At 53.6% G+C, this 26,860-nt stretch overlaps 15 protein-coding genes across 15 annotated transcripts; 6 read left to right on the top strand and 9 right to left on the bottom strand.

Moving 5' to 3' along the window:
• Window positions 1-486: 486 nt before the first annotated feature.
• A1O7_08085 (uncharacterized protein) lies at window positions 487-912 on the top strand (the record flags this gene model as incomplete). Its single annotated transcript, XM_007762080.1, has 1 exon — window positions 487-912. One exon carries the CDS (start codon window positions 487-489, stop codon window positions 910-912), a length of 426 nt encoding a protein of 141 aa, XP_007760270.1.
• Window positions 913-1,494: 582 nt separating this feature from the next.
• On the bottom strand, window positions 1,495-2,901 carry A1O7_08084 (uncharacterized protein; the record flags this gene model as incomplete). Its single annotated transcript, XM_007762079.1, has 1 exon — window positions 1,495-2,901. One exon carries the CDS (start codon window positions 2,899-2,901, stop codon window positions 1,495-1,497), a length of 1,407 nt encoding a protein of 468 aa, XP_007760269.1.
• Window positions 2,902-3,390: 489 nt separating this feature from the next.
• A1O7_08083 (uncharacterized protein) lies at window positions 3,391-3,788 on the bottom strand (the record flags this gene model as incomplete). The annotated part of the gene is made up of 2 exons (XM_007762078.1): window positions 3,391-3,615; window positions 3,681-3,788. The coding sequence occupies 2 exons, from the start codon at window positions 3,786-3,788 to the stop codon at window positions 3,391-3,393; spliced, it is 333 nt and encodes a 110-aa protein (XP_007760268.1).
• A 411-nt stretch (window positions 3,789-4,199) lies between these two features.
• Window positions 4,200-5,447, top strand: A1O7_08082 (uncharacterized protein; the record flags this gene model as incomplete). The annotated part of the gene is made up of 2 exons (XM_007762077.1): window positions 4,200-4,548; window positions 4,597-5,447. 2 exons carry the CDS (start codon window positions 4,200-4,202, stop codon window positions 5,445-5,447), a joined length of 1,200 nt encoding a protein of 399 aa, XP_007760267.1.
• Window positions 5,448-7,225: 1,778 nt separating this feature from the next.
• Window positions 7,226-7,721, bottom strand: A1O7_08081 (V-type proton ATPase proteolipid subunit; the record flags this gene model as incomplete). The annotated part of the gene is made up of 2 exons (XM_007762076.1): window positions 7,226-7,551; window positions 7,607-7,721. The coding sequence occupies 2 exons, from the start codon at window positions 7,719-7,721 to the stop codon at window positions 7,226-7,228; spliced, it is 441 nt and encodes a 146-aa protein (XP_007760266.1).
• Window positions 7,722-8,436: 715 nt separating this feature from the next.
• A1O7_08080 (ribonucleoprotein-associated protein) lies at window positions 8,437-8,817 on the top strand (the record flags this gene model as incomplete). The annotated part of the gene is made up of 1 exon (XM_007762075.1): window positions 8,437-8,817. The coding sequence occupies one exon, from the start codon at window positions 8,437-8,439 to the stop codon at window positions 8,815-8,817; it is 381 nt and encodes a 126-aa protein (XP_007760265.1).
• Window positions 8,818-9,222: 405 nt separating this feature from the next.
• Window positions 9,223-10,809, bottom strand: A1O7_08079 (uncharacterized protein; the record flags this gene model as incomplete). The annotated part of the gene is made up of 1 exon (XM_007762074.1): window positions 9,223-10,809. One exon carries the CDS (start codon window positions 10,807-10,809, stop codon window positions 9,223-9,225), a length of 1,587 nt encoding a protein of 528 aa, XP_007760264.1.
• Window positions 10,810-12,105: 1,296 nt separating this feature from the next.
• Window positions 12,106-13,152, bottom strand: A1O7_08078 (uncharacterized protein; the record flags this gene model as incomplete). Its single annotated transcript, XM_007762073.1, has 1 exon — window positions 12,106-13,152. The coding sequence occupies one exon, from the start codon at window positions 13,150-13,152 to the stop codon at window positions 12,106-12,108; it is 1,047 nt and encodes a 348-aa protein (XP_007760263.1).
• Window positions 13,153-13,564: 412 nt separating this feature from the next.
• A1O7_08077 (uncharacterized protein) lies at window positions 13,565-15,067 on the top strand (the record flags this gene model as incomplete). Its single annotated transcript, XM_007762072.1, has 1 exon — window positions 13,565-15,067. One exon carries the CDS (start codon window positions 13,565-13,567, stop codon window positions 15,065-15,067), a length of 1,503 nt encoding a protein of 500 aa, XP_007760262.1.
• Window positions 15,068-15,271: 204 nt separating this feature from the next.
• On the bottom strand, window positions 15,272-16,114 carry A1O7_08076 (uncharacterized protein; the record flags this gene model as incomplete). Its single annotated transcript, XM_007762071.1, has 1 exon — window positions 15,272-16,114. One exon carries the CDS (start codon window positions 16,112-16,114, stop codon window positions 15,272-15,274), a length of 843 nt encoding a protein of 280 aa, XP_007760261.1.
• Window positions 16,115-16,306: 192 nt separating this feature from the next.
• A1O7_08075 (uncharacterized protein) lies at window positions 16,307-18,195 on the top strand (the record flags this gene model as incomplete). The annotated part of the gene is made up of 5 exons (XM_007762070.1): window positions 16,307-16,385; window positions 16,435-16,484; window positions 16,535-16,653; window positions 16,701-16,814; window positions 16,863-18,195. 5 exons carry the CDS (start codon window positions 16,307-16,309, stop codon window positions 18,193-18,195), a joined length of 1,695 nt encoding a protein of 564 aa, XP_007760260.1.
• Window positions 18,196-18,751: 556 nt separating this feature from the next.
• On the bottom strand, window positions 18,752-21,070 carry A1O7_08074 (uncharacterized protein; the record flags this gene model as incomplete). Its single annotated transcript, XM_007762069.1, has 2 exons — window positions 18,752-20,018; window positions 20,661-21,070. The coding sequence occupies 2 exons, from the start codon at window positions 21,068-21,070 to the stop codon at window positions 18,752-18,754; spliced, it is 1,677 nt and encodes a 558-aa protein (XP_007760259.1).
• A 599-nt stretch (window positions 21,071-21,669) lies between these two features.
• On the bottom strand, window positions 21,670-22,461 carry A1O7_08073 (uncharacterized protein; the record flags this gene model as incomplete). Its single annotated transcript, XM_007762068.1, has 1 exon — window positions 21,670-22,461. One exon carries the CDS (start codon window positions 22,459-22,461, stop codon window positions 21,670-21,672), a length of 792 nt encoding a protein of 263 aa, XP_007760258.1.
• A 691-nt stretch (window positions 22,462-23,152) lies between these two features.
• On the top strand, window positions 23,153-24,232 carry A1O7_08072 (uncharacterized protein; the record flags this gene model as incomplete). The annotated part of the gene is made up of 1 exon (XM_007762067.1): window positions 23,153-24,232. The coding sequence occupies one exon, from the start codon at window positions 23,153-23,155 to the stop codon at window positions 24,230-24,232; it is 1,080 nt and encodes a 359-aa protein (XP_007760257.1).
• A 70-nt stretch (window positions 24,233-24,302) lies between these two features.
• On the bottom strand, window positions 24,303-25,142 carry A1O7_08071 (glucose 1-dehydrogenase; the record flags this gene model as incomplete). The annotated part of the gene is made up of 1 exon (XM_007762066.1): window positions 24,303-25,142. The coding sequence occupies one exon, from the start codon at window positions 25,140-25,142 to the stop codon at window positions 24,303-24,305; it is 840 nt and encodes a 279-aa protein (XP_007760256.1).
• Window positions 25,143-26,860: the final 1,718 nt, after the last annotated feature.

The raw sequence follows: 26,860 nt of genomic DNA, 5'->3' as shown, positions 1-26,860 counted from the left end.
GGTTAGATCCTGACCTAAAAATCTACGGGCGCCCTGTGATTCATCCAACCAGATCTCAGGAAGGTCTTCGACGTGAAGCTCATTGGCCCTTCATCAGTGTGATTCGTCGCTCAAAAGACACGGCGGGACCTGTATTGGACGAATCGATACTCCGTACCATCTCACGTCCTTCGTCCTCGCCCGCTTCCATAAGAGTACTGCCCAACGTACAGTACTCGGTACTGGGTATGTGAACTGCCAACAGCCCGCGGCCGTGTCTCTATGATGCTGGCGTGGCGCCCATGCGTGAGCTCTATTCGGATCCTCACAATCATTGCAGCTGCCACTGCTACTGCGGCAAAGGCAAGTAAGTATACATACACAGCAGCCCCAGCCGTCTGATCACCTTTTCCAACCACAAACACGTCGAACTCGAACTTGAACTTGAACTTGGCCCCGGGGATTCGATTTCTGCTATCACGCCCAAGGACACCTCCCAACCATACCATGGCGCAACACCCGTCCCCAGATCCTACGTCTACGTCCACGAAATCACCCTCCACGGCCCCAGCCAATGCTCTCTCCACCGAAAAGAGCCCCGACCCCTGCTCCCAAATCGAAAGAGACCATCCCCAGCACACGTCCACCTGCCCGAACTGCCAAGAACGAATGACCCGACAATTCGACAAAGTCCTCCGCGGCGTCATGCTCCGGGAAGGCTGGACAGAGGAGCAAGTCCACGCGGTCTCCCCCCTGCGAGGGTTTGCCAGTAAGCAAATGAAGGATCTGGCTCCCGATCCGGGCGCGCCCATAGAAGTGCAGAGACGAGTGTACGCTAGGAATTGTGTCGAAGAGTTGCAGGCGAGGATTGATGCTGCGAGAGAGGTTCATCAGGCGAGGATCGATGCCACTAGGAGGAGTCGTGAGTCATGAGGCGAGGTCGAGGAAGTGAGAACGCCGGTAGTTGGACTAGCTGGCATCTATCTGGCACCTAGCTGTTGTAGTGGCGAGGTACTGAGGTTCTGGGGGTTTACGGCTGGGGTGGTATTTCGACTTGTGCCTGCGCCAGGTGAGGGAGCCGGTTAACGAGGGAGTAGCTGCCATATAGGAAGGATCGCTGTGTGGTTTGGAAGGCAGGGGACCAGACCTTCCCAGAATGTCAGGTTCGTCGGTAGACTCTCTACACGGCAAATCGTGGTGGTCGTCTGGTTGCCATCTGAACACGTTACCGATGGCCTTACGAACATTTTGACAAAGAGTTCCTTCCCTGTTGCTTCCTCTCGTACTGCCATCGAGCATGAAGTAGTATCAGACTATTGATTCTGAATCATGGCTGGTTAAGGATTGCAGAATGGTGCCTACGGGTTACGGGGCTTCCACGATATGATCCCCTCTTGCTATGGGCGAATCGTTTACATAGAGTTCCCCGACAGGCAGTAGATGCCCAAAGGAGGATCTACGAAGCGCCGTCTCCATAAACTCAAAGTAAAACATTCTAGGATACATTGATCACGACTATACCCGTCCAACGTTCGGATCATAGGGTGAACATCTCTGACAACAACCTGGCCTCGCCCATAACAACACGCACTTGACCGACTTTCCCAGCTGCGGCGAGTACACATTCTGCCTTTGCATCCCCAACTCTGACTGTAACTGCGCGTAGGTTGGTCTGGATATAGGCACTGGGGCCTCCCCCAAGATTGGCAACATCCCGAGCATCACGTCGCCCGTCACATTCTTTTTCCCGGAAAAGAAGGTCTTGACGTGCTCCGTATGATTCCGAAGAAGAGCCGTATGCCTGTTAAGATAGGTCTCGTACGTGCAGCCGTCAGTGGCATTGGTGCGCCGGTCCGCCCATTGCCAAAATCGTTTTCGCAGCGCTCGCTGATATACCCAGTGGAACATACTACCGGGTACTTTCAGGGCGTCGAATCCCCCACCAAAGGCGTGCCGTAGGGTACCGAAACTATATCCAAAGGCACTTCGGCGTAAGGCCTCCTCGTATCCAAGGCACCAATTGTCGTAGCGCTCACGGTCCAGGTCGGTCGCTGTTTTGCCAGGGAGGCATTCCAGGATGTAATCAAACCAGATGTGGCGAGCGTTCTCTCTGCCTAGAACGTGTGCATCGTCAAATTCCCAGTTCTTGGGACTCGCAGTGCGCCCCTTCCTGTCCAGTATCAGTCCAAATGGTGTGCTTGAAACAGCGGACTGCTTTAGCTTAGCCACAAGCCACTGTACTTGCGGGTGCTCCTGGCATTCAATCCGAATGTCAATTGAACGGGCGTTGCGAACCCTCTGGAAAAGGTCGACAATGTATCGGAAATCCGCACATCCGGGGCACCTCAGCCGCCTCAGTTCGAGAATATCTGGTATCAGCACTTTGCAACAGAGGACACTCCGAGTCCATCGAAATGCGGTCTGCGTGGACCCATGCCACCACCTCCCCTGATCGTCGTTGTGAAACATAACCTCAATTGATGGCATCCTAGTCGATACCCTGTCGGGTGCCAGTATGATGTCATTTGCCTCGTCTTCCGGAAACCTGTCAGGATCTCTCCATCGTGGTAACAGGATGGTCAGAAGGCGCTTCGTCTGATACCAGCATCGGACGAGCTGGCCTGGGTCTTCCGGGTCTGGTGCATCGATGCGGACTCGGATTTTTCCAAATTGGTCGACGGGCATAAAGTCTAGGTACACGCTCTCTTCGTGTGCAGACTCGACGCTGATGATGTTCCGGTTCTCGCCCCAAGGGTGGCCGTGTCGGTTAACAAGGTATATGACCGATCTAGGCGCTCGGGGGTCGATGTGGAATCCAAGGACGAACTTTTCGCGGAGGTATGGTAAGCTCTCGAGATATAACTGCTTGCTCGCCCTGAACAGGGCAGTTGCGCGTATATCCAGACAATATTGATAGATCATATTTCTGATCTCGGGCGAGATCACGCGAAAGGCACCGAGAGATGAAGGGCGCTGTGATTGGGACGGTCTCGCTGATGGCAGGAGCGAGTGCCACAGCTCGATTTCCCTGGCTGATGGATCCACCTGTCGCCTATTAGGCGAAAACCGGGGCTTCGTCCTGTTCAGGTATTGAGCATACATACTGCAAAGAGGGTGATAAAAAAAAGGTTCGGTGAATGAGATACCTCGATAAAGCTGTAGATGTGAATGTGCGTGCCGACACTCGGGATCAAACTATATCAAGAAAAGACGCGCAGAGACCTTGCAATAAATAAGGATGTGAAATCGAGCCTTTTCCTGGCAAGAGCAGCCCGACCACGGCAGCGAGGGCCTGCAAAGTATGTCCACCGAGGAAGGAACAATACATCCCCAGAACAGGCAATACCTGGCTGCTCGCACATCGTCCATGCAAAGACGTCTCTGAAGTGGCATACCATCGTGTTGCCCTCCTCAGGGGCCGAGCTCGCTTTCATACTGAATAGTAGCAAAGCCAGTCCTCCGAGGGGTAATGAATTCCCTCAACTTCTTGTGCGCACCGCATTCCTTGTCGTAGTAGTCAAAATCCTCTCGTGACTTGAAGACGGTGACAGCGACCACCGTGTATCCTTGGGCTCGCTCATCTGATGAGTTGGTCACGCGAGTCGCCTCATTGGATATGATATACGGTTTCCCATCCTACTCTGGCATCAGCACATCACCCAGGCTTCGGCTGTTGTTCCGCAAGAAGCACAGAACCGTACCTTCTGCGCGGTGGACCTCAAGATCTGGTACTGGTCCAACACCGCGTCGATATCCTCCTCTTTGGGTATCTTGAAGAGTGTAATTCTCTTGACTGTTTTGGACGACATTGTGGCTATTGTACGATCCTCCTCGTCCTGATTCGAATCAACAATTACTGGCAGTCTCACATCAGGAGCAACATCAAACAAAGTCTGACAGCAAGGACATCTCCAGTTCCCACATCATAATGGGCAGCTTCCGATGCACGGGACCACCCCACCTGTCTCATCCCGTGCTCTCTCGGAGGGGGTGGAGGGGATATTGAGGTTGGAGAAAGGCATGACAGATTGCGTAATTGTCGTATCTGCGCCCTCTCCGCTTTTTGCTCTATGCGCCACCGTAGACAGTCCGCCAAATTCTTGGCGATGCGCCGGTTTGCCGCCGTTGCGATCATTCGACTCTTTATCAGCTCGACTCATTCATCGCATCCAGGACATCTAAGTCCACCTTTATGTTCATTTCTGAGCACTGGAGGACCTATGTTCAACACATCGCTGCGCCGAGTGGCGCGCAACTGTAGCCCTGGGTCTCCGATACCCTCTCGCCCGAGTACACCTACGATAGCGACCTTCTCATCCAACTCGCATCAGCGGCGGCATTCGTCTTCCAAGCCTCCTACACCGCCGAACAATGGCTCCCCACCTATTCCAGCGGCTCAGGTGAAGCAGGTGGGTGCTCCACGATCCGAGTCGAAAAGACCGGGTGCCGAGTCACGCCTATCGAAGAAGAGGACTTCAAAGGACAAGTTGGATGCAAAGCAAGAGGCTCAAGAAAACTGGACATCAAAGTTGCCTGCTGTCCCTAGCTTGCAGCACTTGAATCCCAAGGGTACGTTCATCACTCCTCTTTCTTTATAGGAGCTAATTATATCGGCAGACGTCTACGTCGCCTCATTCTTCTCCACCTACCGGCCTATGTCCATTACCGGTGCTGTTCCCACTGAAACCTCGCTCGAGGCGATCGACAAGCTCTTCGCGCCGAAACCCAAGCGCTCACGCAACAACACTCAGGACGTCATCTATACGCTCGCGTCTGCGGTAGAAAGGCTCGACGAACACATTGCGGAAAAACAACACGCTCATCCCTCCCAGAGTCAGAGCGGCGAGCAGAAAGCGGCCTTGATCAAAGCCCTCACACAGCGCAACGAAACGCCGATCGACCCCAACAGGACGCACCACCTCGATGGCGCACCCTCACAAACAATCAACCTCAACGGGGGCAACGTCAAACTCGTGATTCAAGAAATCCAGCGGCGGTTCCGACCCTTCAACGTCCCTCCCGTTCCTCAACCGATAGGTGATGCCGAAATTGACGCCGCAGAAGCCAAGGCGGCGGAGGTCGAGAAGCAAGAGGAAATGCAGGCCAAAGCACTGGAAGTGGAGATCGAGCAGCAGGAATACGACCACGACCCCTACATCCAGCAGGTTGTCATCAACGTGCCCCGCGACGCGGATCTGCAGAACGGCAGGTTCTTCACTAGCGGAACGACAATGATGGAGATTCAGAACCCCGAGGCTGGCGAGGCTGTGCCAGAAATGGAACCTAGGCGAAGCAGAATCGGACGAAGACGGAAGACGGGGGATATCTCTCCTGGTCGGAGAATACAGCAAGGCACAATGTACGCCATAAGTGTCAAGAGGCAACGGCGGCTGAAGATGAAGAAGCACAAGTACAAGAAGTTGATGCGCAAGACGAGGAATCTGAGGAGGAAGCTCGGGCAGATATAATGTGGTTTTGGATGCGACCTTAAGGGTTTGGACCGTCTTGCATTGTTTTCCACGCGTCGAACCGCACTGCTCTGCACTGCCTTACCTTGCATTCATTGCGAGGTGGCGATTCTTCGCCCTGCTAGACATATTCAACAGATATGGTTGACGGAACAAGCGAGAGATACTGCGCACTGCATCGGCATCTGCATTCAAGGCGTTATAGAGCGAGGGCAGCATGTCGTCTTTCACCTGCACGCTACCTTCCCATCTCTGCCACGCATGTCTTAATCGATAGCACTGCCTGCAGCGCTCTGAGCATACTGCTCAATGGCACGCGTCAGCAGAACAGAAATACTACGAATCGTCTCTCATAGAGGTCTCGTCTCTCATGAAAGTCTCGTCTCTCATGAAGGTCTCGTCTCTCACTTGACATGTCGTCTCTCACTTGACATGTCGTCTCTCACGAAGGTCTCGTCTTTCATGGAGGTCTCATCTCTTACTCTCGCACGCTCATTCTCACACTCTCATTCTCTCACCCTTTGCTCAACCAGTCAGTCAGTCAACCAGTCAATCAATCGCCACGCAATGAATTGGTCAGAGTCAGTAGGTCAGCTACATACTAAGGTATCTAGGTACCTAGTCACCACATCATCCACCGATAATTAGATGACCGAACAAGTCACCGAAAAGACAGACACCGGACACATCCTACTGCAGTCATCTACGGAATACTTACCTCGCACTCATACAGTACGCTGCAAGTTGGTAATTACCTCTACGTAGCTGATATGGACACACACAACCTGCCCGTTTGATCTACCTGCTTGCTTAACCCCACACGTTTGTCCGCGCCATACGTGTGTTCTAACGTGGCATTGTAGAAGTTCTGCTCCCACATACATAACACAGTACGAGTATTGTACATAGTCGCCCCACGCTGGCCCTTGAGTTACTGTGAGCAGATCGGTGGCCGATCTCGGAGCGGAGACAGGTCACCAGGGCCACAGCATTGCGCCACAGCCACTGGGCCACCTGATCAGTATGCACTGTGTAGTGTGGGAGTATGTACGGAGTAGGTAACCAGAACATTACGCAGCCAGTTGGTGTCAGTTCGGCCTGGTAAAGTCACTGCGGAAGGACCTGGTACGTACCTAAGGTACTGTAGCTGGTAGTCTATTAACGCTAGGCTTCACCTGCAAGTCATCTGTCACGCGCGCGTGGAATGGGTGCTAAGGTTGGGGGATACATAATGCTGCAAAACGATTACCCGACCGTGATGCCCGCGAACGCCTCGAGGCAGGGTGGTCTCCTTGCCCTTGCTAGCTCTGGTCTTGTATCTCACCAGGTGGAAGGTCCGTGGAGGTTATGCACGAAACAGGCAATGCGAGGGTCGAATGCCTACAATACGACGCAGACTTTACAGTGGTCCTAAGTTTCTTGCAATACACTATACTGTCCTATTCCGAAGCCCTGGTAGGCAGCAGGCAAACCATTAATGCCAATGCCGCCATTTCTGTGCTCAAAGAAGTTCTAGCATTTGATACATAATCGTCGGGTTCCAGGTCGAGTTCCTTTTCCATAAACTCGCCCTGGGTGTGATGTGGTGTGTTTGATCGGATGATTGTGGGGTGCCAATTCGTGCTGAACTGGCGTGGTGGCATCGATTGTAATTGAGAAGTCCAGTCTCTCGCTTCCCATCGTACTTCTCGTTGTTTGTGCTTCCCGCTATGTCTCACTCTGAAGCTCTCATTCTCGCGGTGACGCTCCAGCGCAGCCGTCATGTTTTCCCTCCTCGTCTAGCAGGTGACATCGGTCTGTGCCTTGGAGTTCATCAACAGCGCGACAATCAAGCCGTAGAGTCCCAACACCTCGGCGAAGATCAGGATGAGAATCATTCCGACGAACAGGCGAGGCTGCTGAGCGGTACCTCGCACACCAGCATCACCAACGATACCGATGGCGAAGCCCGCAGCGAGACCGGCAAGGCCGACGGACAGACCGGCGCCGAGTTGAATGAAGCCGGTGAAGAGAGCCTCCTTTTGCGAGAGGTTGTCGGAAATTAGCACCGAGACGACTAGGCCGTAGATACCGATGATACCAGCCATAATAACGGGGACAATGTCTGTAAGGATGCGTCAATTGAATTGATCTGATCTGTGAAAGAGAGACGAGCGCACTCTTGACGATGAGGTCAGGTCGAAGAACACCCATGGCGGAGATACCGACACCAGACTTTGCGGTTCCGTATGCAGCACCAAAGCAGGTGAAAACGATGGCGGATGTGCAACCCATGGCACCGAAGAAGGGCTGTTGAAGAGTGTCCGGGTTAGTCTCGAGTCTCAAGCGAGGAGCTGCTCATTGAGGCGCTGCAGTGCGTCATAGGGTTCGACCGGGAAAGAACATACCGCATATACGGGACTATAAGGACATTCGTATCAGCAGATATACACATAGAACATCACGCCTCGGCCGGTGTGTCGACTGCAAGCTCTGCCCAGCTTATCGACAATGACGGGCGCAGGCTGAAACGAAACGAAGGCGATGGGGGGCAACAGGAGAACGTACCAAAGATCGGAAGACATCTTGACTGATGGAGTCGCCTTTGTAGGATTCTCAGGTGGCCTGTTGCTGAGAGTGAGCTTGTAGATGTCGATGAAGGCGAGCAAGATGAAGGCTTTGCAGTGCTGGCGGCGAAGAGAGATGCAGTGGTTGATGATGTTTCGAAGATCGAGTTTGGAAGGGAAGCTCCAACCTTGGACTTGGCAGCCTGCCGGCAATGGAAGGTCTGCCGAGAAACCTCGCTTCTCCGCATAAACTTTTTGTCACAGCCAGAAAATAATTTCTCAAACGCGACTCACTCACTCAAGCAACACCAGGTGATACAGTCACTGTTCGAGCAAAGGGCGAGCCAACGCAAGGAACCCTTTGCTGCGGAGAGTCTTCTTAAACCACATCTTCTCACTCCCGTCACTTTCGCATACCTCTTATCAACCCCACGACAGTCGCTATGGCCGACAATCCAAGTGCCGCCTGGCCCGTTGCCGACGAAGCGTTGTCGCAAAAGATTCTCGACACCGTCCAGCAAGCTTCTCACTACCGCCAGCTCAAGAAGGGTGCCAACGAAGCCACCAAGACTCTCAACCGCGGCACCGCCGAGCTAGTTGTCCTCGCCGCCGACACATCTCCCCTCGCCATTCTCCTTCACCTGCCCCTCCTCGCCGAAGACAAGAACGTACCGTACGTGTATGTGAACAGCAAGACCGCGCTGGGCCGAGCTTGTGGTGTGAGCAGGGCGGTTATTGCGGCCAGCATTACCACGAACGAGAGTAGCGATTTGATGCCCCAGATTCGGGAGCTCAAGAATCGCGTGGAGAGATTAATGATCTGAAGAGCTAAGGTCAGCGGATCTGCTCCCGCGAGGCACGTGGGTCAGCTAAGAGGTTTCATTTCGAACCCTAGAATCCAGAGTGTGATAAAGGCTGTCGCAAGACTGGGCGTGTGAGGAGGGTCTGTGGCTGCATAGCGGGCTCGAACCTACGGCCATAGCCGAAGGAGGGAACAGCGTCAAAACTCGACAGTGACTGAGGACACCGGTACCGGTACCGACACCAACGAAGGCTGAAAGAAACTACGTTCCATGTGCTTTGGGTATCATGCTCTCAGCCCTGCCTGAATCACGGCTCAAAACGAAAAATACATTCTAATAACCAGCTCATACCCGCTCATTCCTCTTCGTTGCTATTGTGCTCGAACAGCCAGGACCTCATATTTCATGGCGATGAATGCTTGAGCTTCATTCCCCCACCAACAAATTCCCTTGCTCTGCGCCGTCAAGGACCCTCCTAACATGTCCTTGCTCCAGCTTCCTCGCCCTGTCCCTGCCTTCCTCGAGTCTCTGGACGCCCAGCCGTATGTTCTCCACGTGCACAGCAAGGGGGATCTCCTTGTGCCCTTTCAACACCTCCGCGCTGGAAACCCTCGACCTGAGCTCCTCCAGCTCAGCCCCCATAACCTGCAATTTCAGAATCGTCGCACTGACATGAGCCCATGCAACCTTCCTATACTGACCCACTTGTCTCAACAACCCCAGCTGATTATTGAACTTCCCCAGCTTAGCTCGGTTCCCGCCGAGTAGGGTCCAGAGATGTGAAAGAATCTCGTCTTTCTCTGCCTGAGCTGCGATGTTGTCATGCATGGCGATGGCGTGAATGACGTCCAGTCGATCTTCCAGGTTTTGCAGGACGTAGAGTAAGGCCTGTGCTTCCTCGATAAGCCGCTCGATCTCGTCGGAAACGACGCGTGTGTGAGCGATGTATTGGTCTAGAAGCATTGCTTCGTTGAACTGTACGGGCTTGAACGGCGCGAGGATCTTGTCTTGGACAAAGCTTGGGATGACACCTCGTGACGATTGTTTGTGTGCCATGTCGTCCAACACACGTTCTGTCCAACGAGCCGTGCTGAGCACGATGTCAACGCCCCTGCCGACGTGCGAGTTGAACTTCTGCAGGTCGTACGAGGCCATACGAGCCGTCTCAATAAAGCCGTCAAACTCCAGAACCATCTCATTGCGAGACGCGAGTTGTGAGTATCGCACAATCTGGCGAAGGTCACGAATCGAAGTCTCCGACCGTTTCATGTCTAGAGGCAGGGTGACGCCTGTTGCGGACTCGGACAGTATCTCCTCAAATTGAGATTGCGTCTTCATCAGCGCATCAAACTCGACCGGGGCCGAGGTGCCAGAGGAGATTGTCGGGCTATCATGGTTGGGTGACGAATAGCGGCAAATCGGCAGACTAAGAAGTGAGAGTCCCGGAATGCGACATATTGGAGATAAGGCGGTATATATCGAGGTGGTCAAGAGGTTCTGCACAAGCATCAATATGCCTGCGAACAGATAGGCCGCCAAGAGCCATGAGATAGGTCGTTTCAAGGCTTTCAGTGTCTGCCCCAGGATATCCAGGAGCCATTCAGCGGCATGAACCAGGATGAGAACAACCTTATCGATGACTGGAGACGACGCTGCCCGACGCGCCCGCACTTTGTTCGCTTGGCCCGACCGTACTGATATTGTGGATTGCTTCAAAGGAGTCCTCTTGGTAGGGGTGGCAGGCTTGCGCTTTTGGGCGTTCCTGTCCGATGGCGGTATATTCGTCGACATAGTTGGCATGATAAATTGCGGCTCGTGTGGTGCGGGCGGGGTCATCCTAGGAGACTGGCGTCGGTCGCGCACAATACGAGTCATTTTTGGATCGCGCCTGACTTCGTAGTCATGCTCCTGTTCTGACTCTTCGGAGCGTTCGTCCCAACTGATACTTCCCTCACTGTCCTCATCCTCCACTACCCACGAACCGTCCATATCGGAAGTGCGCTTGGTAGGCATTTTATATGCCGATTGACGTAGGTTCGGTGAAGTTGAATGTGGCTGACCAAGGTCTGTACGTTACCTGTAGAGGGACAGTCTGGGAAGGTATCCAGCCTTGATCGCTGCATATGATGGCCATCACCGAGCGAGGCCAGTCATTGTAATATCACTTGGCAACTATTTCTTCAACTTTGAGGGATGGGTATCAATATCTGACGGAACGTGAATATTCGCCACCTTTACCCGAAGACAGCACTATGACAGGCGACAGCGGCCAGGTCGCGTAGGGGCCCGTTGTTTGCGAAGAGGCATCCACGCCTCCAGTTAAACGTCGCCCGTTACGTCACATCAGTGCCGTCCAATAGCAGATCGCCGCAGCGATGTTTCAGCCTTGTCTTCTACCTCGTATTACAACTCACCAACTTCACTCGGAGTTCAGTTGGGCTTTACTTATAATCCGCTTGCTGATTCTTTGCCACAGTAAAGTTACATTTGTGTGGCTAACAAGGTTCTACTAACCTCTCCATATCTATGGCGCATCATGATCAAATGCTTACTGAAATACTTAGTGATAAATCCTCGACCTTGCAATCAATTGGCATACCATTACCAACAGCCAACTGTATCCCTCAACGACTGACATGTTTTGCATGGTCTCCGCTACCGCAGGACTTGCATTATGACTTGACCGATCGTGCCAACCTCGACTTCTATTGATACAAAGGCCATAATGCATGGACATCGGAAACGACGTGGAAGTATCTCTCCGATTCAGATTCACGGTTGGCCGGCTTTGGGATGGTAATCTCCTTTTGGGATCGAACAGGCACAGAAGAAACCAGTCATACAACGAAAATGTTTGTAGCTTGATTTTGTGCGCAAATGCCGTCTTGTCCATTTGGGAAGCCGCCACCGCGCAGATTGGAAGCACATCACGTCGTCATATAAGGCTGGTTATCAGAATTGTCAATCATGCGTCGGAAGATTGCGGCGGTTGAATGACTTACAGTCTCCATCTTGAGACATCGAGGGAAACTCCAACAACAAGGTCGTAGCGGGGACTGATCATCGCAAAGCTTGGTAAGGCTCGTCAGACATACGCGGTTGGGATACACTTGCGGAGCTCGGCCAAGAGAAGTGATGTTGCGCCTCGTAGAATAAAGCGCTACCGGGCAGTTAGATGTCCCAGCAGCAAGCGGTCTTATCGCCCACATGCTTAACGTCGCCCCTACGTTCTTCCTTGATCATATCGGCTCGAATGGTCTTGTTCAAATTTCGATCTCTGCTCCAGCGTTAGGATGGTAGGGAGTGTTATCAGAAAGGATCTCGTTCTCGTTCCGAGGCAGGGCACGGCTCTGGCGACACCATGGCCGAACCGCGAACTGCTAAAGTCGCGTCTCTGCCCTCTCCTTTCTGAATCCAGACATCCCATTTTTGCCATGCTGCTGCAAATCCGTTCTGGTCTTTGGTCGTGTCAGGCTTTGTATCGTGCAATCTCCTACAGGCTATGGTGATGGGCTCATGCACGAAGAGAGGGAGGAGATTTTTATACTGAAAGTTTCGAATTGTGAGGGCGGATGCTTCTCCATGAATTTTGAGTGCTAGAGCCTTTCCAAGCACATCCAACATCAACACTGATGTAAGCGGACCATGTACCAGAAGTTTGGGAAGGCCGTACACTTGTCGGGTGTAGTCGCCGTCGAGATGAATAACATGAGCATTGCGCGTCAGAGCACTGAATCTAAAGAGCAGGGTTGCCGAGGGTATCATGGTTTGTGAATAGTCCGGGTCTGACGGAAACGCTATCTTGCGGACTGCAGACGCTGACTTGAGGCTATCCGGAATCTCACGCATGAAACATAGGTACTTTTGCTCTCTGATCAGGATATTGTGTTCGGCCTTTGACATACAAATCTGGTTGCGACTGCCACGGACAGGTTGCCCCTGAGCATCAAGCTCGGGCGCAAACAGATTTTTTGTTATTGTAACCATAACTTTCGCATTGTGCGCATCGGCGTTGCCAACAAGTCGTGTGTCGGTAATCTTTTCGTTAACAGCAACGGACACGGGTCCATGACGCCCCTCAGTCCAAAGGAAAGGTTTTTGGAAGTCCAGATGACCTCCAGTCCATACGCGAAATTTCCATTCGTCGTTAGGAGCATGACGCTGTTCGGCGCCATCATGGGAAAGCTCATGCTCATCAGGTAGACTGTTGAATGACACTTGGTGATAGCCCGGAGGGACGTGATTGGGATATGAAAATTGCGGCAACAAGAGGTGGCTCTGGAGTGTTTTACGCAAGGCTCGGATATTGTCCTTGTCCCATAGACCTTCTTCGGTCGGCAAGACGCGGGACTTCATCTCCTCGAGTTGGTGGGCAAACTCTGTGTTGGCATCTTCCGAGGCTTTTGTGGTAACATCTCGGCAGAAGATCGATCTGATCGCTCCATTGCACCTAATCCGCCGTCTCCGAAGACAAGGTCTCTGAGTCGGTAGACGTAGTGGTGAGGATAAAAGAGGCATAGGAGATGTACTTAACTGGCCCGTAGTCATGAGCACATGTTCGAAGCAAATCAAACAAGTAATGGGCAAGAGAGGAGATGAGATTCAAGTGAGGTCGCCGGTCAGGTGACTCGGTGACGTCTTCGTGTTGTTCCTGCGACGCGCATTCAACGCGTGTACCATGAACCCAGCAGAGCGTTGTCCTTATCCGCATCAGAAATAGGTCGGCATTTCGAGGCCGTAGAGGACTTTACCTATCCGTGGTATCAAAATGTCCTTTCGAAACCGTCCGCTGACCGAGTTACAACCCTCCCAAACACCATCGCGTTACGCGCCATCGACACCCCACGCGATCCGCGCTCTCCAGCAGCGAAGCGGAGCAAAGACACGATCGGTTCGCAGGCGGGCATACAGTGCTACCGTGAGGCCCGAGTCGGCGAGAGGAATCCTAAGGCAACTAGCTAAGCTTACTGCACCCACATCCAACAAGATAGTGCCTACGCCTGGAACGGTGAAAGGGAAGGAGAACCAACAGCCAAATGAAGACGCCGAGGAGAGACTTGGGAAGAGGCCACGCCTGACTCTAGACACTGATGAAAGCCTTGAAAGTGTGGACGCACCTGATATCGGGTCTGAAGAAGATAGTGACCTTCCACTGGCACCAACACCGTCAGTCTTGCTAGACGACGACCATGAACGCAGCGACATTGAAAAGGACAATCCGACCTTTACGCTCAAGTCTATCGAATATGCCGACCACGTACAATCTCCTAGAACCGAGCGAAAGTTACTAAGACGTTCATTTCCCGCATCGGAGCCGGTCATCTATCATGGTGAAGAGGAGTCGACATTTCTCTCTGAACGAGGGAGGAGGGCACCAACACAAGAGCCTACAGAAGCACTGTCACACTACGATTTCGGCACGGTCAACATAGAAGAAGCGAGTTATCGTGAGCAGTTAAAGAGTCCGGAGAAGACACAAGTTGGCGTTGCAGACATCAATACAAGTTACTCACCCATTGAGGATGCAGGCAACGAGACTGAGGCGTTACGACATCTTCAGGCCTTTCACAGCTCCCCATCTTTGGGCCCGCCTGACGACAGCAATGTGGAAATTCCCACCTTCGATGACACGAACTTCCAGTTGTCCGAGCCCGATTTAGCAGCCACTTCAAAGCAGACGCGAAGCGGTCCAGCAGCAGAAGTGGTAGAGGCATCGTTCCAGCAGCACGACCCGCATGAACTCAGAGCCGGCTGGGAGTCTGATGATGAACATCATGAAGAGCATGAAGCTGACCTGGAGGCTGAGCTGGAGGCCGGCCTGGACAAGGATCTAGACGGTGAGGCGCCGGCCGAGCCACAGGCATCACCAGCAAAGCTTTCTAAACCTGCATCCACAGCACGCCGGTCAAGGATGAAGTTGACCCGCCGTGGCGAGATGGTCCCGTCCTTGCCGTCCAGCCTGGTGAAGCGGGTCGCGGTTGGGGCCCAGGAACGTCTGGGCAATCGCCGCTCCAAGCTTGGGAAAGACCACATGAAGGCACTTGAACAAGCCGCTGAGTGGTTTTTCGAGCAGATAGGGGAAGACCTTGAGGCTTACTCGAACCATGCTCGGCGCAAGAAACGCATTGATCAGAGCGATGTGCTCTTGTTGATGCGTAGACAGCGTATTCTGCAAGGAAAGCGTGAGCTTTTGAAGGCCGCAGAGGAGTTTCTTCCCAAAGAGGTTGTGGAAGAGTTAGATCTTGAGTCACCGGCCGAGGCTCGAGTATAGGTTACCACTGATCGGTCCATTCCCAACTTAAGACGATATGGGCCTTGGAAACCTAGGATTTACCAACTGGTAACATGACGAACCCTTCTCGACGGATCGACTGGTTTCTTCTTCAACAACATCCACATCATGAATGTGGTGGCAGCGGATAACGAGTACCTGATGATTTTGATGAGACATGCACGCTCCTTATGGGGAGGCCACTTACCAAGTGAAGATGTACTGTAAATGATTGTTCCTCAAATTCACCTCTGGTGCTCTTCCGATTGGGATTCCTTTAGCTTCTCGATGATAGCTGACCAACAGATCCGGAGTCATAGTCTCTTCGATCCAGACGGGCTCGGCACTGGCGACTTCAGCCATTTCGTGCACGTCGGGGAAGTAGAACTTTCCGCTCTCCGGTCTGTTGCTGGGCGTAAAGAAGTTCTTCTTCCACGGCTCTCTTAGCAGGCCTGAGACCGTGAGTTCGCCTTTGGGCAGAGAATCTTGGTCTCTGTCGACCTGAAATCTCTTCTCTTTACTGATCCATCCTCTGTTGACGAGTATCGTGCTTCCGTCCTCTCGCTCCAAGGGCGTAACAACCATAAACCCATCCTTCCCATCGTGTGTCCGTGGCCCAATCAACATCTCCTTATCGTGTCTGAACCGCCCCGTTGCATAAACTCGGCGATAATCAATTTCATGGATCGCGTCAGGGTCGATTCTCGGAGGTAAAGGTAGAGGAGGTCGAACAAGTCGATCCTCGTATCTTGCAATGAGTTTGGTCTTCCAGTCGAGACGTTGGACCTGCCAGGAGCCCAGCGCGAATGCGGTGATGGGAATCAAGGCTAACAGGGCAATGCCAATCTTGTTGTGCTTCTCTCCGATGCGGACGAGACGGGGAGGGGCGTCGACTATTGACACGAAATCGGCACTGTTGTTCAGTGGTGCTGGGGAGGATTCCTTTCCGCTTGCAAGGTGCCGAGACTGTATTCTATCGAGCCGGTGAAGGGACGACTTGAGGCGTGGAAGTAGTGAGCGAAGAAGCTTCAACTCATACTTGGCCATCGTGAAAAGCCCGATCTTACGGGATACGGACAGTCAGAAGAAATGGCAGTGAAGCTCGTTATAGATTTCTCAGAGTGGCATTGATCTAGACTTCCACCATTTGCGCGTCTCCAAATGACGTTGACAAGGCTACGGTCCTTCGTCCCACCGACCACACTTTCCGCCTTACACTGCTACAGACGCGCACTCAGCATGTTTCACGAAGGGGATCTGCAGAGTGGCATAGAACTGGCTGTCCAGCAGTCCAAGGCCGTGCTGTGCTTTGTTGATGGTGAGCCGTACATCCCAGCCAGGGCCATACCCTCTAATATGGCGACAAGATGACACGGAGACGAGCGCTCAGTGGAAAGACATCTTGGAAGATGAGACCGTAAGTCTCTGGTGCCAGAGTTGCGACGCATAGCTGATCTTCCGGCACAGATATCTCACGCCATCGCAGCCCAGGCCGTTGCGCTCCGACTCCAGGCAGGGTCGCCAGAAGCGGGCTTCCTCACCCCGATTTGCGCAATCAACAGCACGCCGGCCATCGTTGTCATCAAGTAAGAGGCTTTGGCGAGCTGTTGATTCGGAAGGTTGACAAGAGCAGGGATGCCCAAGTCCAGATGAATCTTCAGTCTGCCGAAGTACCTTTCAAGGAATTGAAGCCAAGGCTTTCGACAACATTCAGTACACAACAAAATCGACAAGCTCAGGAAACCAGGTCCGTGGAATTGGATCCTCTGCTGAGCTCGCGCTAATCGGTCATCAGTGAACCCTCCTCTACAGACGCCTCCGATGTGGCTGTCGAATACCTAGACCTCCAACCTCAACCGGGCCAGATGAGACTGCCGAACAATGCCTACGATGCTCTACGGAACTATACCCAGAAACTCCTCGACGAAGGGAAACCCCATTCAGATGTCTTCGAAACACAGTTAACCCTGTTGAACAACATACCTATTTTCAAGGAAGAGGTGTCAAACCTGCGAGGGCCTAAATCAAGGCGAGAACTTTCAGAATATGCAAGGTCACGGCTACTGCGACTTCCAGCTGTCGGGCTGAAGATACCGGACCAGAGTAAAACAGCTGCGGCGTCATCCTCACAACTGCCTCAGCAATCAATCGCGCCATCAAATCCACCTGTCGCAGACTCGGAGGGCGAAGGAGTCTACCCAACACCAAACCGTACGGCACCAGCACCGCAGACCCAGTCGCAGTTACATAACACTCCACATACCGACTCCTCGCAACAAGCCGCAATTTTCGAGCCTGATGAGAAACAGAAAGCCCAACGGCAGGAATACATCCGCATGCAGCGCGAGCGCGAACAGGCCGCACAAGCCGAGCGCGAACGGATAAAGGCGCAAATAAAAACTGACCGCGAAGAACGACGCCGAGTGGACGAGCTTCGCAAACAAGGCTACCGGTCATCAGAAACAGACACGGATTCGACTTCTACCTACGCCCGTGGGGGGGCTAGATCTCACGCGACCGCGGACGTGCGGGTCCAAGTCCGCACGTTCGATGGCTCGACTTTGCGAACATCACTGCCGGCGTCCTCACGTATAACCGACAAGCTCCGCCCCTGGATCGACGAAGCCACGAGCACAAACGTCCCATACAACCTCAAGCTCATACTCACTCCCCTGCCAAATCGGACTATTGAAGCCGGCGAAGAAGATACTTCGCTCTCAGATTTGGGTATCGTGGGAAGTTGCACCCTTGTCATGGTGCCCGTGAAGGGCTATGTGGAGAGTTACTCGACTGGTGCGGGCGGCTTGATGGGGCAAAATGGGCTGTTAGGCGGTGTGGGAGGGATGGTGAGTGGGGGATACAATATCGTTAGTGGCACGGCGGGGTGGGCTTTGGGCGGCGTCAAGTCCCTGTTGGGCTATGGAGGCCAGCAGGTGGGAACAACTGGCGCGAGTAGTAGCAGCACAAGCACACCCAGTGCGGAACAAGGTGCTGGAGGACCCAAGAACGTGCGGATTCGCACTCTGGCGGACCAAAGGGCGGAAGAAGCGAAGAAGAACCAGCAATTTTACAACGGCAATCAGTTGAACTTTGAGCCGAAGAAGGACGACGATGGAAAGAAGAACTGACGGCCGGAAAGGGATCTGAATGCCGCATGTGTGATTAACTGCATTGGAGCAATATATACGACCAAGACGCTGAACCAAGAGGGCAATCAATGCATAGCTCCAGACGGATCGGCCAGCCTTGCCCTGTGTTCCGGACATCATGTCTCCCGTCGTATACACCTTCGAGGCTGTCAATGTGCCCCTGAACAAGAGCTTGGGATATCCCGCCGTGACCATCGCGTGAGAGACTTGCATCTACTGTACTCTCAGTCCCACACAATCAGAAATTCAAGAGGCTCAATAGTTCGTGGAGTGCCTGACCACCCTCGCTTCAAACATTGAGATACCCTACGTAGATACCTCGACTGCCCCATGGCACCCTGAAATCCTTCCGGCAGTGACACTGATCAACCCCGCAAAACCTTTAGCCCTGTGCGCATCTCAAGACCAGAATTAGGGTTAAGCCCAGATCCAGACTCACGACGAGACCCGGATCAATGCACAAGCACAGGCACAGACCCCGACACAGGCACAGACTCAGACACAGACATGAATCCAAATTCACAGGACGAGCCCCTTATCGAGGACGGTACCTTGTCCTCAACGTACTCGCCTGAGGCGCCATACGTCCGTCGCTCAACAACGTCACCACCACGACGGTGTGCATGATCGGTCGCCGCCCTGCCTCTGAGTCTGGCTCTGCTTCCGCTTCTGCTTCTGCACGACGTTCTTGACGAGCACCACCACCACCACCACCACCACCACCCTCACCACCCTCAGAGGCATGTTCCGTCACGGCTGGGGTGCCGAGCGTGTATGTGCTAGGCGCGGAGGTGCCAAAGACGATGCCGCATTCTGGCAGTGTGGTGGAAGTACTGGCGGTAAGAGGCTTCGACGGACTTGGAACTGAATCTGGCATCGTAGATTCAGTTCCAATTCTAGTCGTATCTGGACTTACGTCCTCAGGCACGGTGCTGGATACTTGTAGCGAGTCGATCTCGAACCCTCCGATGGATGACGATTTTGTCGGGACCACATGTCCCAGTGATGTTAAAGAGCTGCTCGGACCAACGGCCACGGGCGACGCCGTCGTGATTACTGTCTTGACGAGGGTGATAGTTCGTGTTCTGGTCGATTCAGTATCGGTGCTCGAGAGTCTCGAAAGCATTGCGCTCGGTAAGAGGGCCGCCGTAGACACACGACCCCCAGCGTGCGGGATTGGAGACACGGTGAACGATCCGATGGGGCCGTATGTGTCCCTGGTCATGCTGGTTCCTGTTCTGGTGGTAAGGGTGTTTACTCCTTCTGGGACTGTCTGCATGGGAGGCGGTCCCGAGACTGTAACGTTGCTCGTCACATACATTGTCGTCCGCACTCGAATTGTCGTTGTGGAAGTAGGCGTCAAGGAAGGGGAAGCGTCAAAACTGAACAGCGACGGCGACCAAGACGGCAGCGAACTCCCCTGAGCAGGTGAGATTGAGGTATTGCAGCACGTCACGATCGTGGCGGAGGCGAGTTCGGGCTCGGGCTCGTGTCCGCCGTCGGGCTGGGTAGGCGACACTGACATCGGGATCCTCGTATACGTAGAGAAAGGTACGTCAAGGGCCGAAGTACAATCGACGTTGTAGTTTCCTGGCTGCAAATCCTGATATTGACCTGCTGGAGAGCCATCCCCTGTTAACGCCGAGCTGCCTTCGAGCCTTATGGAAGAAGGGTTTGAATCCGTAAAGGGGTCCCACTCGGTGTAGGTCGTCAGAGGTGATATATGCAGCGATTCGGCAGGGACGACTTCCAACGAGTCATATTCGATGGTAAGTGAATTGGTGCGCGTTGAGAATTCTCGCCTGGTCAAGGTATCAGTTGGCACAACATTGGATCGACTGCGCATGAGATACCGGCCTGATGCAAATTCGCTAAGAACAAGCACGCCGCATAGGCCATGTAGCAGAGGTCGCTGCGCAGGCAACCGCGCAGTACGAGAACCGCGCATCTTGGTAGCCACACAGTCAGAAAGAAGAACAGGGTGGAAGATGATCAACTTCCTCTTGGTCCAGTCGTAGTAGTTGGTCAAGGCTTGATGCAGAAGTGGAGACGAGTCTTTGTGTTGATGTTCAAAATGTGGAAGAAAGGATGGTGAGACAGCAAGAGAAGTAGTGGCAAGATATTTTTATGTGCATACGCGACACCCGTCACTCGTGGGAATGGGTCATGTGTTTCGCCTCTGAAATCCGGCCAGGTGCCGGTGTCTCGACGACCTGGTGAAGACGACAAGTCGGTGACATAAACAGATGTGTTGGTCATGAGAGGCTCACTATCAAGAAGCTCGATGCAAAACGTGACCACTCCTTACCGCCGAATCTCCAGCCTCCAAAGAGCTCTTGCGGATGACCCTCAGCTTTCAGATGAATAATAGGAGCGCAAGACAGAGGATCCCACACAGCGCAGACCAACTTGCCAGATCGATATGCGTTCCACCATTTGCATACACCACGACGGTTCCAGGCTGGCTGCCACCGCTACTGCCACCACCTCCTCCACCAGACTGTCCACAACCGGGAGGACCTCCTTGGTACGGGTCACCTGGCGGACCCCAGGTGTAGTAATAGCCGGTCCACTGAGCGCAATCGACTCTGAACCCCTGGTCATTCCAGCAGCATTGCCGCTTTTCGAGGGGATTCTGTGGCAAGGGGGCGATGGTGATGAGAGCCGAGAACGGGGCTTGCGATGTGATCGAAGTTGGTTCTGACGTCGCCGTCCAAAACGTCGTAGGTATGACTGAAGTTACTGTCGCGGTTGTTGTGGTCGGCACCAACAACTCTTCGGTTTGGATAGGTAGCCGCGTGACGGCAAAACTGACGGCAGTTTGGACGAACAGTAAGATTGTGAACCAGGCCATTTTGTTCGCGGTGAAGATGTTGTAAGTGGGAAGCCGCGGGAGGTAGCTGGAGCTCAGGTATAATAGAGCTTGGGAGCTTTTCTGTCACCTTGGCTCTGAATGGTTCTGGACATTTCGAGCTGCATGCCGAGTGACGGGCATGAAATTGATTTGTGCGCTCTCGACGGCTTCTCGGGCATCAAGTGAGAATCGGACCACTGAGTAGACTTCCTGTTCATGGTACCTGCTTCTGCGTGGCTGATGTCGGTGAGCACAAGGCGGCCCGGCGTGGCTCGCTCTGATTGGCGGCCTTGACAGCTTTCCCTTGCGCCCAAAGCTGCACCTCGGACAATTCCCAGCTCCACATTGGCTCCAACCCGAGTGACAGAAGCTTGAAGGAGGGCGAGATTGTGACAAGGTAGAGTCGGAATGCAGAAACCGAGATGTGCTGGAGGATTGTCTTGCATTCACCACCTGCGTCATCTGTGAGTGCTGAACTTGGCGCCCAAACTCGAGCACAGAAATGCCTCGAGAATTTGGAGACTCGTATAGCGTGAGCATGTCTCGTATTTGAATTTCGTAGGGGACGAACATTTTTCAGCAAGCTCACTTGCGCTGTGTCAGGTCATAGGTATGTCATCATGCTGAGGTTGTGGCGGTACACTTGTAACGAGGGAGTCGCCGAGGATCTCGAGTGTCCTCTTGTATATTCTTGATAATGCAAGCGCAACCGACATGGGTTGTTCGTCGTCATCGTCCTCGTCGCGCTGTCCTTCCTCGTCCCTCTCGTTGTCATCAACGTCCGCGTCAGCGTCAGTGACATCCTGTACGCTTGCCGCGTGTCCATTGGATGAGGCTGCGTTAACAGCCGCGATCCGAGTCTCTTCGATCAGTGACTTGATCCGGACCTTTTCTGTCACCGAGACCTGAGTGTTGGTGGCAGATATGGCACCATTCTGCGTAGGTTGTAACAGGCTGGCAAAACCCTGATCAATCTTGCTCAGCAGGGGAAAAAGGGAGTTCGAGAAGGGAAAGGCCTGGAGGTAAGAGCAAGCAAGTCCAGCGAGTTGTAGCAGATACGGGATCTGAATGGATGGTGTGCCACTGATCCAAACAACGTCTACAAGCGGCTCGACGTCTGCGACGAACTGATCGTATGTGGTGTAGCCCGGGGTATCATCGTTTTGCAGACCTTCGTCAGTGAACTTCTTCGCATATCTTCTTGTGATATTCAGAATGTGGTTGTCTAGGTAGATTATTAGCGCAATCTCTTTCTGTGAGCCTGGCTGAAGGCGGTGCGTGCGAGGAATCGGCAGGCTAGAGGCTCGACTCGATGTGGACAGGTTGCTCGGGGCGGGAGAGGCAGCCGAGGCAGGAGGAGTAGGGAGCGTCTGAAGATTCGAATAGGCCATGGCTGAACAATGGCCGGCTGTAAAGAAGCTGATGGATGGGCGCGGTACCGTCACCAAAGGTGAATCGACGCTTCGCTCAACTTGAGAGCATACGAGGCTCTATCTTGCGCCCCTCAACATCAAGCCAGACCACTTCCATCAGAGCAAGGAGCAGACGTCACACTCTCTTTATACCATAACAGAAGGCGAAATGTTGGCCAAAGTCGTGGAGTGACTTGAATCTGAATGGAGACCTAAGTACGAGGTACCAGGTCAACGCAATCAAATATGACGCATGCACACTATCGTGAGGTCCTCACGCGGTCGTCTTTCGGGACCTGTTTTCTTCCCAGGTGCCACGCGATTATCTATTTACACGGTAGATAGGTATCAATCAACATCTTCAGGACCTTCATCAACGTACAGTACATGCAGCCGAGTATCCGGAGTACGGGGAGAAGCAAGCCTCGCCTCAGCATCCCGCTTCACATGGCAGCCCGTGGTGAGAGTGAAATCACGTCTTACAACATTGTCCCGAAACACCGAGGCCGTCGTGCTAATACCGTCGACTCTGCGTGTGGACGAGATGGGTGACTTTTCTCACAAAATCGAAACTAATGCTAAACTTCTCTATTTCTATTCGAGTGCCACTTGTCTGAGTTTCTGTCGTCTGTCCTAACATGACAGCCTGCCCATTCCAGGCGAAGTCGGGATGGCTTCACAAGACGACAATGACACCCAACCCTTGGCTATTGTTGACTCGCATATCCACCTCTACGCAGCTTCTCACATTCCGTCGTTGAACTGGACAGCTGACCTTCCCAAGGATCACCGCCTGAACAGACAGAACTCTGTGGACCAGTACCGAGCAGCTACCGCGCAACACTCGGACCGCCTTCTTGGTTTTGTGTTTCTCGAGACAGACCGGAAGTCCGGCCTCGAGGAGACTCAGTGGACAGACGCTCTCGAAGAAGTTGAATTCTTGCTGAGGATCGCACGAGGTACACCGCGTGAAGGGGAAGGCCACCGTCCCGAGGATGGCAAGCTGGTTCTCGGAATCGTCCCATGGGCTCCTGTGCCAGCTGGCGAAAAGGAGTTGCGAAATTACGTGCAACGCGTTCGACAGCGCGCGGGGGACGAGTGGCGTCTCATAAAAGGCTTCCGGTACCTAGTCCAGGACAAGCCGAAAGGCGTCATGCTCGACCCGCAGTTCATCGAAGGGTTGCAATGGCTAGGTAGTCAGAATCTCACCTTTGACTTGGGCGTCGATGCACGGTCGGGAGGACTCGGCCAACTCGAAGAGGCATGCGAAATGATGGACCGTATCTACTACGCCCTCGGCAGCTCAAGCACAGTCAGAATCATCATCAACCACTTCTGCAAGCCCAACTTGCGACTTTCCCCTGCAGAAGCACTGGCAGGGCATCCGGACTTTGCGAAATGGTCCGAGTGCATCGAGCGAATGGCATGTCATCGGCACACGTACATGAAACTTTCGGGATTCTTCTCCGAACTGCCAGCGCAAGAGGAGAACCACCCAGCAGACATCGGTGCATTAGCGGCACGCACGAAGCCCTGGGTCGACACCGTTTTCAGAGCTTTTGGCCCTTCACGAATCATGTTCGGCTCCGACTGGCCAGTGTGCAACGTTGGGGGTCCCGGCATCGCGAAGTCATGGCATCATTGGCACGATCTCGTGGACGAGATTCTCAGAGCGCAAAGCCTGAAGCGCGATGAAAAGGCGCGAGTATGGTCCGGCACGGCCGTGGCGGCGTATAACATCCGTCTCTAAACAATTGACTCTGGACACAGAGAACAGGTACTACCGACATCGTTCCATGAGCTTTGCATATTCGGTTCAGTCACTGAAAGTTCACGAAGGCGCCTCCGTCAACCAATATCGCTGCGCCAGTAACGTAGCCACTCAGTTCTCCATGGGCGAGAAACAGCGCCGGCCCCGCCATATCATCCGGCCTGCCCAGCCTCCTCAGAGGGATCCGCCCTTCCATGTACTTCTTCTTGTCACTCCCATCCTTCAGATCATCATCATTCAGCTGCGTGCGAATCGTACCGGGAAGAAGGGCATTACACCGGATGTTATACCGGCCCAACGCCGTGGCGGTCGACTGCATGAGACTCAGGATCCCAGCCTTGGTGGGCGTATAGTGGCATTGCTGGGCGCCCCCGACCAGTGCCGAGATGCTCGAGACGCCAATGATACTGCCCCCCTGCGGTGTCTGCCGGGTCATCTGCCGGGCCGCGGCCTGGACCGCGTAGAAGGCGCCGGACAAATTGGTGTTCACGTGGCCCTGGTACAGCTCGGGAGAAATGTCGAGGAATTCCTCAAACTTGCAGATCCCGGCGTTGGAAACGAAGGTGTCGAGTCTGCCGAACTTGGAGACCGTCTGCTCCACGAGAGAGTGGCCCGTTTCGGGCACTGAGATGTCTCCTGGTACGGTCAATAGCGGCACGTCATCAAGGTTGTGCAGTTCCTTTGATGGCCACCTGGCTTTGATGGCGTCGAATGCTTCCGTGCGGAGAGACGTGAGGAGCCGGTCCTCGTCCTTGTTGTGTGACGCCAGGTAGTTTATGGCGACTTTGGCGCCGTGCGACAGGAAGAGGATCGTGATCGCTCTTCCAATCCCGGTGAGCCCACCCGTGACTGCGCAGACCTGCCCAGCGAGTAGCGGCGGGATGGTCATTGCGTAGCTGAGAGTGGCAAGTCGACGTAGATTTGTTGTCAGGATAGGCTGAAAAGATGCCGTCCAAACTGAATTGGCTGCCAAAGATCTGGCCTCGATTCTAGACTCGGCCGGAAACAAGTTTAATGGATGAACTGCGGTCTTCTAGCTGCGACTGTTGATTCCCTGTTTCAATAGACGTTCGGCACTCCCCTTTGTCGTTTATTCTGTAAGGTAGTATAGGTATAGTGAGTTAATTAGCTACTTCTTCACCTTGCAGACAAAATGCCAACCGCAACCTTCGTGAAGCATTCATCCGGCCACCCCACATGATTGCCTCGACCGAGATTGTGCGAGCGAGGGGGAATGTGCTCGGGTAAACTCACGCCGAGCTGACTTTCTCACTCCGACGGCTGTGTTGTACCTCTTCGCCTACATTACAGAGGACAGTACAGTAGATAAGAGGCCGGATTTAGTATCCTGTGACCCCGACTACCGAGCAATGTGAGTACCTGATATCGTGAAAGAACAGTGTCGTCTACGGGGAAACGAAGATTGAAATTCCATCAATCGACATTTGACCATCGACCACACCACGAAAAGACAGCACCTGTCATGTTGGCCCACGAGGGATGAGATGGTCATTTCCATACCTCATACCAAGTCTGTCAAGCACGTACGATTCTGTGGGCACAACATCCCGTTGCTCCGCTGTGCCGCTTGCAGACTGGATCTTAACCATCAAACACATTCCCTATGCACCGACCGAGCAGCCCGTGGACGCGTGCTCACCCTGACTCGGGGCAGGCAGCTCGACATCCGTTTGCCCCCTTTTTATTGCAGTCTGCACACACTTCGTCTGCCTGCATCGAGTCTCCTATGTATGAGACAAATGCTCTTGTCTCCGGCCTGGCTTCGAACTGCTTGGACGTGTCCAGGTCGACCTGCCTCAAAGCGCTATCTTTGGTGCGAAACAACGTCCCATCTTTCGGAGGGCATATGGGCTCAGATCCTTTTCAATTTGGCGGCAGGACCCTCATCTACACTCTCGCCGGATCGTCTAAGCCGTCACCTCCTTCCATCTTGCATGGCGCAAGTCGTCGACTCATCCAGCTTGGAAGAGCAGGCCGGGTTGAATCAAGGCTCGCCCAGCCACTTACTTACCATTGAGGCACGTCAATATGGCCAGCTGTTCAGCGATCAACCCGCGAATTCGGTTTTCTACTCGATCGACGGGTCGACGGGTCTGCTGTGCTGGAACGGACATTCGGCATTCAACAGGCAGGATAATGCTGCCCTTTGAGCTAAAGGTCGCATAGGAGTAGGCAGGCGGGGACATGCCGGTGAGGCGACGAGCGTCAGAACCAGGACCAGAGACGAAAGTAAACCCGACGTTTGTACGATGAACTTCGAATTTCGGAGGATCGCGGCGTGCTGAGCTCGAAGTGCAGAAGCAAATCTTCCTCCCTGCAAAGACACCGCAGATATTGGAACTGCCTTAGCTTGACCCCTCAAGCTGTACAGCTAGCTCGTGGTTTCTGTGCGAAGGACCGCAAGCACGTCGAAGCCGGTAGACTGCCAGTACCGGGTCTGGTGTCCCGTTTCGAAAGGCGACAACAACGCAATTTTGGCTGTGAGAAGAACGGGAAAGTGCAGAGGAAGGACGTCGCCATACTGGGCGGTTCTTGCCGAATCAGCATACCAATTCGGATCAAGGGTCACCGCGACAGATAGGTAGG

This window comes from Cladophialophora yegresii (assembly GCF_000585515.1).
Source record: "Cladophialophora yegresii CBS 114405 chromosome Unknown aczIN-supercont1.6, whole genome shotgun sequence".
Classification (NCBI taxonomy): Eukaryota; Fungi; Ascomycota; class Eurotiomycetes; order Chaetothyriales; family Herpotrichiellaceae; genus Cladophialophora; species Cladophialophora yegresii.
This window is presented reverse-complemented; position numbering and strand designations above follow the sequence as displayed.